At 43.5% G+C, this 10,144-nt stretch overlaps 2 protein-coding genes across 2 annotated transcripts; one reads left to right on the top strand and one right to left on the bottom strand.

The window, feature by feature from the left end:
• Positions 1-1,957, bottom strand: LOC123082603 (noroxomaritidine/norcraugsodine reductase). Its single transcript, XM_044504902.1, has 5 exons — positions 1,828-1,957; positions 1,509-1,716; positions 1,191-1,416; positions 782-888; positions 1-383 (listed from the first exon to the last, which is right to left on the bottom strand). Exons 1-5 carry the CDS (start codon positions 1,914-1,916, stop codon positions 219-221), a joined length of 795 nt encoding a protein of 264 aa, XP_044360837.1. The 5' UTR covers positions 1,917-1,957; the 3' UTR covers positions 1-218.
• A 5,566-nt stretch (positions 1,958-7,523) lies between these two features.
• Positions 7,524-9,941, top strand: LOC123082601 (uncharacterized). Its single transcript, XM_044504901.1, has 4 exons — positions 7,524-9,035; positions 9,142-9,243; positions 9,346-9,435; positions 9,582-9,941. Exons 1-4 carry the CDS (start codon positions 7,531-7,533, stop codon positions 9,727-9,729), a joined length of 1,845 nt encoding a protein of 614 aa, XP_044360836.1. The 5' UTR covers positions 7,524-7,530; the 3' UTR covers positions 9,730-9,941.
• The last annotated feature ends 203 nt before the right edge of the window (positions 9,942-10,144 follow it).

Genomic DNA, 10,144 nt, shown 5'->3' with positions numbered 1-10,144 from the left:
TGCACATCAATCTGACAAATAGGAATAAATTTCATATTCACGGTGTCAACAATATGAATATTGTTTATACAAATGGGGTGTTGCTTGCCAGGATACATACCAATGTCACTCAGATCTATGGTATTAGCCTGAAACCTCAAGGCTAACTTTTGTTCACTCATACAATTATTCAACCAAGTAATGATGAAATTATTTAGTGGCGATGAAGCTATTGATGGCTAAGAACTAATGGTTCGACCACCATCAATGCAAATGACTTGGCCGGTGATGTAAGAAGCTGCCGGCATACACAAAAATGACACTGCTGAGGCGATCTCCACCGGCTTGCCACTCCGTCCCAACAGGGTCTTCGAGTTCTCTTGCTTCATGTACTCTGAATCTACCTATCAATCCACAACAACCACTTGTTATCCATATTTAGTTAAAAAATATATGAAAACTTGCTGGCAGTGTAGCATGCAAAAACAAAGTTGCTAATTTCTTGGATGAAGAAACAGGAAAACAGATGAGGCTATGCTCTCCCAAAATTTTGGCCATGAACTAGCTAGTGATTGAGTATAAATCCAGGAGTCTCTCTATCTCGTATCATAGTGGAACATGCACTAGTGCTTGCTTCAATCAATTAAGACCTAGCTATTTTATACATGAATTGGAATGTTGGAATCTTTTTCCCTCACCATGTGAAGTGAACTCATTTATCTTGTAGATACATACCAAATCTGGTTTAAATTGCGTGTGCTTTTATTTAAACAAGAAGGAAGTATGCTAGGCGATTGCTTACGTCTTTAATCATATCAGTTGTGACAAATCCTGGGGCGACACCATTCACACGAATCTTGTTAGGGGCCCACTCGGTGGCCAGATTCCTTGTAAGTTGGTTCAGCGCGCCTACATAATAGATGAGAAAGATAACCATTGAGAGTATGAAATAAACTTTCAACGTTAATAGAAATGGTGGACCGATTTTATTTGGATGATAGTATATTAATTCAATCGAATTGTTGCTAGCAGCATGTAAACATTTAAATTCCATTCAATCGAACTGTAGCTAGTAGCATGTAAACATTTAAATTCCATTACATATAGTACTTTTCTAGCTTAGATGTACAAATAGTATATTATGTATATATGTTGCCTGTTAAGTGCATATGCCCTTTTCGGAAAAAATGAAGTGCATATTTAGGCAGTACCTTTTGTGATCGCATAAATTGTGGAGCCTACGAAGGCAATTGAGCCTCCAATGGAGGACATGTTGATGATGCTACCTCCTCCAGCAATAGAAGCGTGTATGAGAAGAGGGCGTGCAAGTTGACTTAGATGGAAGCTCGCCTCCAAGTTGGTGGTCATCAGATTGGAGAAGTCCTCCGCCGTACATTCATCAGCGGGCTTGAACCAAAATTGCCCTGCATTGTTCACCTGCATTACATATACAGAGCTAGCACTTGATAAAATCCTTCACTTGGTTGATGCTCAATCAGAGCTGAGTATTGGGTGTTAGCACAACTTACTAGTATGTCGAGCTTGCCGTCGAAAGTTTGTCGGACCGTCTCCATAAGCTTCTCCCTCTGGGCGCGCACCAAGACATCACAGACAGAGACGGTGACCCGCAGGTTCTTCTCCTCCCACAGCCGGCGGCACTCCTCCAGCTCCGCCGCGTTCCGGGAGCAGGTGTGCACCCTCGCCCCAAACCCAGCGAGCTCCTCCACGATGGCATGTCTAGTCGAGGACAAATTGAGATGACGGATCGCGTATACACTATACATATATAAACACAATACTAAGTGCATTCGTAGAACTATGAGCGAGAGCTTGTGTGTATAAATATACCCTATTCCTTTGCTGCCGCCGGTGACGAGCGCCGTGGCGCCTGCCAGGCTCCACCTCTCCTCCCTGCTCCCGCAGCCAGCCACTGCCATCTCTCTCTGCCGCTCGCTCAGATGAGAGAAATGTCTATTGGTTGTGGGCAAAACTTGGCATTGTGCTACATGTATGTGAGTTTCCTTTATAGCTGGCCCAAGACATGAAGGCACCCCACAAATTAAAACACAGCAAGTTAAACGAGCCGTTTGATAATGATTGATCTTGACCATTGACCGTTTCAGTTTTAGTGTGTTATAAACATGGTGTTATCCTCTCTACGTGTTCTGTACTTAGCGTGGCGGCCAGGTTGTAGATAAGGATTGATCTTGGTTGACTTATTTTGATTGTTTTGCTTGTTGGTTATCCAGCCGTTGTAACCAACCATGTAGTTTGATTCTCTAATCATACGATGGCGCAGCTCCACTACCGATGGGTAACGCTTACCCTATAATCATCGTATGATTCCAGTGTTGGAATAATTAGCAATTTTTAAATAAATTAATCCAGATTATTATCATGCCAGTAGTACTTGCAGTGTTAATCTATGTGTTGGATGTTGATTAGACACATGGCATACATACATATATATGTGTTTCATAGGTACTGCGAATGCAGGAACAATAAAAAGACTAATACTCCCGAGAGCGGCGTTGCGAAGGCTGAGCGTCAGGTAGCTCGGTATCTCCTTCGTGGGAATGGGCCTCGTGATTGATTCTTGTAAGGCGTTTCCAAGGTATACGGGTCAGTATACATCTGCGTGAACAGTACAAATCGTATGTGAGTTGCACATTGTCAGGCCCTGCTCGCACAGGTTAAATGGATGAGGGCATGTGCGGGTTTCGAAATAGCACATGATAAACCTGCCACGGCTGCAGAGTTGCAGCTGCAATAATTGTTGAACCGGCCCAACGTAAATGCAGCTTCAAAAGGTATCACTTTTCTATTCGCAATTTTCTGTGTATGTACTGTATGCGCATCTTTTTTTACGTACACTAATACTCAAATTAGTGTGTAATTTGCTACTGATTTAGCAAATAATTAACTAACTGTGCCTCTTTTTTTAAGAGCTCTCTTAAGATGGTTCCCTCTTACCCCATAAGAGGCAAGAGAAATATTTTATTTGAATCGTCTCATCAAGGATATGTTTAACCACACTAAAAAATGTAACATGGCAATTACTTTTCAAAAACGAATGTTTAAAATGTTTCCTACTTCTACTTTTAATATAATAAAAGTTCACATTCGAGCCCCGTACATATATGTTGTATCTACCATATGAAGACAAATAATTCTCGTATTGTACAATATGATGCATATTCATGTGATCATAAAAAAATATACACGCACTACAAAATACATTATTATTATTCGTCATCATCGGTATCTGTATTTGTATTATTATGGGAGAGCCAGTAAACAAAATAAATTTACGCATGCAATGTTAGGAACATGTATGACTTTCTCTTGTGTGAGGAATATAGAAAACCTTCTCCATTATACATTTTCTTCTCTAACAAAAAAAAATTGTGCAAGAACACTGGTACATATGGTAGCTTTGTTACAGAAAAATTCTGATGGTATTTTGACTGCTTTTTGCTATGATTTTGTTGACTAGTATTCATTTTTGGTGTTTTCTAAAAACAGATTCTATGGATTTTCTATTGTTTAGGTCCCAAACCGACAAATCAAAACATGCATAGACATATAGGACAGAACATAACAAACTTCTTATTTCGTTTGTTAGACATAATGATAAGGTGCTGAAAAAAATCAATCATGAATCCAATGGTATTGATATGGTGGCGTATATGTTAATATAGTTTTTCACAAACTTGTTGAAAGTTTATAAAGTTTGGCTTTAGAAAAAACTAATATACGAAGTAAATAAGAAGGGAGGGAGTGATAGTTATATCAGCCTCGAGAAGTTAAAATTAAACGGTCTATGTTGCTTTGGACCACCTTGAAATTTCTCTAAGAGAAGTTGTGCAGTCGATCGGGTGCTAATAACACATGTTCATTGTGGATTTCTCTATTTCTATGAAACTAATCCTCAAATTAGTGTGTGATTACCTACTGTTTTCTGAACAAAAACTGCGACTCTTTTCTTAAAAAAATGTTGTGGCGCAGGATTTCTCTGTTTCTACAAAATTACTCCTAAAACTAGTGTACAATTAGCTACCTTTTTAGCAAATAATTAGATAACTGTGCATTTTTTAGACGCTAAAAGCACACCATCATCACGACGTTTTGCCCATCCTTAACAAAACTCGACTTAATCCATCATCTCGAGTGTATGCACAGATTAAACACAAACACATAGGAGTACACGTGATGATGTGATGTGACACGTTCTGCAAAAAAAAATAAAAATGAAGGCGCAGCAGTATCATGTGCCTGTCGCCAGCCCACCTGTTTCTTAAATGTACAACATGGGGCCTACTCTAAAATACGGTGATATACTATCTTTCAGGCAAGGCTGCAAATTGCAATACATGTTGGCGCACGCATCCCCATGCTTGTTCGACGGGGTGGATTAGAGCAACTCTAGCAGACCCCGCATCCGGCGCAAACCCGTATAATTCCGGGATTATACGGGCTCGGCCCATTTTTCTGGTCAGATCAGAGCCCGCATCGGTGTACGGCCCGTAAATTTTTTTGCCGCAGCCCGCAAACGCAACCCCCGAGCCACTATAACTGCGGGTTTGCGGGACAGATGTGGGTCGAAACCCTATCCTCTCGCCGCCGCGTTCCCCTCCAATTCCCCACCGCGCCGCTCGATTTCTCGCCGCCGACGAGCCTTGAACCACCATGGCCGACTCGGGGGATGAGGTGGAGCACCGCCGCCGCGCTAGATCTGACGCCACGTGCAAGTGGGGGGGGGGCACGTCGGTGGCTCAACCAGGGTGCCCGGCCGCCGCCGGCATTCGACCGACACGAGCTCGAGCGCACCCATCGCCGCCGCGCCTCCTCCGACAACTGGTCCGCGGGGAGCTCATCCGGCCATGGGTCCGCGGGGTGCTCATCCGCGGGTGCACCAAGCTCGCGGCTCGTTCCGGTGAAGAGGGAGCCAGAGGAGGCCGTGCCCGATGCGCCGCCGTGCCGAGGCGTCATCGAACCCGAGGACTACCTCCCACCGGGGCAGGAGGAGCTCCTCGAGCGCGTCGTCCTCGAGCGGTCGGCGAGGGATCATGAGGAGATGGAAGAGTGCATCCGGCGTGAGCTCGAGTACGAGCGGCTCTTCCTCGAGACGGGCCTTACGGCATCGCAGGCGCACACATCGAAGGAGGCCGACCTGCGTGTGATGAAGGAGGAGTGGGCGAAGCTCTTCGTCGACCTCGACTCCGACTCCTCCGACTGCGACTGATCGCCGCCGGTGGGCAGCTACCGCAGGAGCTCCGGTGAGCTCAATTTTGTCGCAGTGGTGCGGTAGCGTAGGCCCTGTCTACCATATCTAACCTTTATGTATGTATGTGGCTTGTATGAACTTATATGCGAAGAAGAACCATCTATGCGAGCGAGCTCCGGCGAGCTGTTGCTTAAATTTCTCGCGCGAAACAACTTTTTTTAAAATTTAGGGGTTTATTTGCGGTTTTTACTCTGCCACCACAAATTTTGGCCTACATAACCACCCCGTGCGACCTGCAAACACATTTTGCAGGTCGGCAAAATGCAGGGTCGGCTAGAGTTGCTCTTAGGAGCTACCTGGAGACCGGCCTCTGCAACGCTTTTTCGTAATACTCCCTCCGTTCCATAACGTAGTACATTTAGATTTTCTGAACGCACCGTGAGTTTCTTGGAGCCTGGCCGGAATAAGACCACAAACTTTCAAGAAAATTCCTTATATTACACTGTTTTAAATATTGGTTCCCAATTTAACACTCAAAAAAAATTTCTTTCCTAAATAACACCAAGTGTAATTTTTTTTACCTTTCTAACACTTCTGTCAAGTCCGTTAGCATATGTCGTTAAGATCTGGATTGACTGATGTCAGTCTTTTCTCGTTGGATGAAATTACCCCTTTGAGGAAAAAGAAAAACAGAGACCAAACCGGTCTCTCTATTCTCTCCCGACCCGACTCTTCTCATCCCCTTTCTTCCCAACCCTAGAGGCGGCGGCGGCGGCGAACCTCCCAGGCTTAGCGGCGGCGGCGGCGGCGGATGGCTATGGATGGCGGCAGTTCTGCGGATGGAGACGACGCCACGGATGACGGCCATGGCGCGGCTGCGAACGATGGCCATGGCGCGGCTGCGGACGTGCCATGGCTTGCCGATGGCGCCGACGGGGCTGAGGTCAGGTCAATCCAGGGCGTCGGGCTAGCCTCGGGCTGCGGTGGGGTTGAGCCAGCATCGGGCCAGGCCGGAGACTCGGCTACAGCTGGCTCGGGCCTGGCCGGTGGCTCGGCTATAGCTGGCTCGGGCCAAGGCGCGACAGTGGCTGGGGTCTCCGGCGAGGGCACGACTGGGTCGTTCTTGGCAGCAGCTTCAGGACAGGGCGGTACTCAGTTGCCGCCAGCAACATGGGCGTGTCCAGATGGGTAAGGGCCAGTCCATCTAGTAGCAATTATCATGATTGTGCTAGTTTGTGTAGCTGTGTATTTGAGGAAGAGATATTTTCTCTTAATTTCGGTTGATGATCAGATTGTCTAGCAATACTCATGCATAGGTTTAAAGCAAAGTTTAAAGTTGTCTTTTTAATTCACAGGATGGATCCAAATTCGAGTTATTTGCTCAAAATTAAATTGTTTGGCAATCCAAAGAAAGCTCGAAAGGACATAAGATGTTTTTGTTTTGAGAAGGTCATCGATTGTGACTTGACAAATTATAAGGATTTGGTCGAGTCAATTGTAGAGCAGTACCCGCCACGTTATTTGGAAGCTGCACATGTGCAATATTATGACTATGCTCTTAAAAACTGTCCAGAAGTAAAATCTGACCAAGATTTGATGATTATGTTTGAAAAACACTCAGAGACAAAGGTGCTACATATGATTATTGCATATTGTGATCCCTCAGAGCCATATGAGCCTATCACCGAGTGGGATGAACCTAACAGCAATATAGAACATGAGGATGATACTTACCTTCGCAACCCAAGACCTGAAAATGAGCATGTTGGTGTTGATGAGGAGAATATGTATGAAGTGGAAGAACCTATGCCCTTAGATGTGGTTCTTTGTCCTAATAAAGAAAAGGATGATGAAGTAGAGGCGTCTGAAGTAGAGGACGATGAAGTAGGGGAGTCTGAAGTAGAGGATGATGAAGTAGAGGAGGATGAGGAGTTGCATGAGGCAGAGCATACTCCACATGTAGAGTATGACAAATTAGACCCTCCAATGACAAAAGGCTTTACATATCCCAACATGAAAGAGTTCAAGTTGGCACTTTCTCAGCATGCAATCAAACATGAATTTTAGTATAACACCGAGTATAGTACACCTCATTGGTTTAGGGGCTATTGTTCAAGACGAGATGCTGATAATTGTCCATGGAGGATACATGCTTCTACGACGGAGGATAAGTGTACCGTAATGGTAATTGTTTAACTCTATCCATTTGTGAACATTTATTGCATAATTATCAAATGTTTTTAGCTAATTACCTATATCTCTCTTTTTAAGGTGAACAAAAACCGATGTGGTCATGATTGCTCTAGTACAAGAAGGAAAAAAAGATGAAGAATGCAACCAAGTATTGGATATGTGATAAGGTGAAGGATTGGCTGATTGAAGATGCTACTCTCGGAGCGAAGGCATTGCGCAAAAAGATTAAAGAACACCACAAGGTTGACATCCACTACAAGAGGGTATATATGGGTAAGAAGCTAGCTCTGAAAGAACTATATGGTGATTGGGATAGCAGCTTTGACAATTTTGATAAGTTTAAATCGCAAGTTGAAATCTCTTGCCATGGTAGCATAGTGCAGATTGATCATTACACTATAAAAGAAAAAAAAATCAGGTTTAGAAGGTTCTTCTTTGCTTTGAAACCTTGCAGAGATGGATTCCTTAGTGGTTGCAGACCGTATTTGGCAGTAGATAGCACATTCTTAACAGGCAGGTTTAAGGGGCAGCTTGCCAGTGCTACCGCTGTAGATGGCCATAATTGGATGTATCCACTTTGTTTTGGAATTTTCGATTCTGAAACAAATGAGAACTGGATCTGGTTCATGCAATTGCTTAGGCAAGCCATAGGGTCGCCAAGGGGTTTAGCCATAAGCACTGATGCTGGGCAGGCGGTGATGACAGGGGTAAAGGAAGTTTTCCTAGAGGTAAAACATAGGGAATGCATGTTTCACTTGGTGTCAAACTTCAAGAAAAAGTATCACATAAAGGTATTTGATGACCATCTTTGGGCTGCTGCTTACTCATGGAACAAGTATATATTTGAGAAAAATTGGGTTGCAATGGAGACAGCAAAGCCAGCGGCAACTACATATCTTAGGAAGTGGCACACTAGGTTGTGGACTAGGAGTCAGTTCTCAACCATTTGTAAGGTGGACTATGTAACCAACAACCTAGCAGAGTGCTTCAATAAATGGATTAAGCACCACAAGTCCTTGAACTTGGATGACTTAATGGACAAGCTTAGGCAAATGATTATGATCATGTGGAATCGAAGGAGAAAAGTAGCAAAGAAGTTAGCTGGCTTATTAATTTTGCCCCACATAATGAACAAGTTGATTGCAAAGAGTAGAGAGTTAAACTTGGAGGTGGTAGAAAGCTCGGAAGAAGTTGCTGAAGTTACTCAATTGGGAGGCAGCGGGTTTAGGTTTGTCGTCAACTTGCATGACAACACATGTTCTTGTAGACAATGTCAAGTTTCCGGCCTTCCTTGCAAGCATGCTCTAGCATTCATCACATCACTTGTCAATGCACATATACAGAATTATGTGGACTTGTATTACTCCATTGACAAGTTTAGGGCAGCTTATGGCCAACTAATCCCTGCTATGTGTGACAAGACCCAGTGGCCTAAATCTAACCATGGATTCTTCATGCATCCACCCTTGTTAAAAGCTGTAGCTGGTCGGCCCCAAACCGAGAGGCATAAGGGTTGTGGTGAGAAAAATAGGAAAAGTGGCCAGCACTTGTGCCCTATTTGCAAGGAATACGGGCACCATTGGCATAAGTGCAAGAAGGGTAACAAAGATGACATTGCTGCTTTCATGGCTGTGAGGTAATCTACTATCCATTCTACTCTCCTATTGCATGTTAACTACTTTCTTGCATTATTGTTTTGTAATCACCTATGAATGTTCACTACTTTCTCATTTCTCATGTAGAGAACCACCAAAGAAGAGGAGGAAGACTATTAAAACATCCGAGTCATCCATTGTGCCAAGAGGTGATGACGCGCCAGCAGCCGCTATGTATTTTCCACCAAGGTTACCGATTCTACACCAATGCTTGTTCCAAATGATAACTGAGTTTTTATTTGTGCCAAACGAAAACTGAGTTCGATTTGTATGTATTCATGTAATCCATAGCCAAAACTTGGAAACTACAACCAAGAAGAAGGGAAAGCATAACCAAACATTGGAGACTACAAACAAGAAAAATGCAAAAGGGGGGAAAAGGTGACCTTTTCTATTTCTGGATTTTAATATCACATATATGCATAGTTGATATTGTTATTTGCTGCCATACATGTATCAAATATATCCATATGTATTGTTTTCATACATGCACTACAATAATTTGACAGCCATGTTGTTATTTTAAGGGCCACAAGGAAGATGGAGCTTGCTCAAAAGGATCAAAACAATCCGATGGTGCCATTTGACAGCCCTGCAATGGGCACTAGAAGCAAAAAAGCTTACCCAACTAGCCCTGCAATGGGCACAAGAAGCAAAAGGCGGCTCAGCTTGTGAACTTCTTTCACTTAATGTCACTTTTGTTGCTGCTCATGTCATGTTGTGTGGACTTGGAGTAATGTATGTGAACCTGGGTATGATGTGAGCCACTTTTGGGTTGCTAATATGATGTATGTGTGGACTTGGAGTAGTATGTGAACCTGGGTATGATGTGAGCCACTTTTGGGTTGCTAATACGATGTTTGTGTGGACTTAGTAATGTATGTGAACCTGGGCATGATGTGAGCCACTTTTGGGTTGCTAATATGATGTATACGTATGATGTATGTGAGTCATATATGTGTACTTGGATGTGAGTCTGGATGTATATGGAGTGCCTCATGCCATTGGCAAATTTGAAAGGTGTGTGCTGAACAATATACATATGAATTGTGTCATAGGTTCTGCCCAATTTTGAATTAAATTTTAAAAT

The sequence above is a fragment of the Triticum aestivum genome, chromosome 4A (genome assembly GCF_018294505.1).
Source record: "Triticum aestivum cultivar Chinese Spring chromosome 4A, IWGSC CS RefSeq v2.1, whole genome shotgun sequence".
NCBI classification, from domain to species: domain Eukaryota; kingdom Viridiplantae; phylum Streptophyta; class Magnoliopsida; order Poales; family Poaceae; genus Triticum; species Triticum aestivum.
Note: the sequence above shows the minus strand (reverse complement) of the source record. Positions and strands in the feature narration are given on the sequence as shown.

Coding starts and splice junctions, on each gene's coding strand:
- LOC123082603 (XM_044504902.1), bottom strand. CDS start 1,916: ATGGCAGTGGCTGGCTGCGGGAGCAGGGAGGAGAGGTGGAGCCTGGCA. Junction 1,717..1,827: donor GGCGGCAGCAAAGGAATAGG/GTATATTTATAC, acceptor GTCCTCGACTAG/ACATGCCATCGTGGAGGAGC. Junction 889..1,190: donor AATTTATGCGATCACAAAAG/GTACTGCCTAAA, acceptor TCTATTATGTAG/GCGCGCTGAACCAACTTACA.
- LOC123082601 (XM_044504901.1), top strand. CDS start 7,531: ATGAAGAATGCAACCAAGTATTGGATATGTGATAAGGTGAAGGATTGG. Junction 9,036..9,141: donor GCTGCTTTCATGGCTGTGAG/GTAATCTACTAT, acceptor TTTCTCATGTAG/AGAACCACCAAAGAAGAGGA. Junction 9,436..9,581: donor AATGCAAAAGGGGGGAAAAG/GTGACCTTTTCT, acceptor TGTTATTTTAAG/GGCCACAAGGAAGATGGAGC.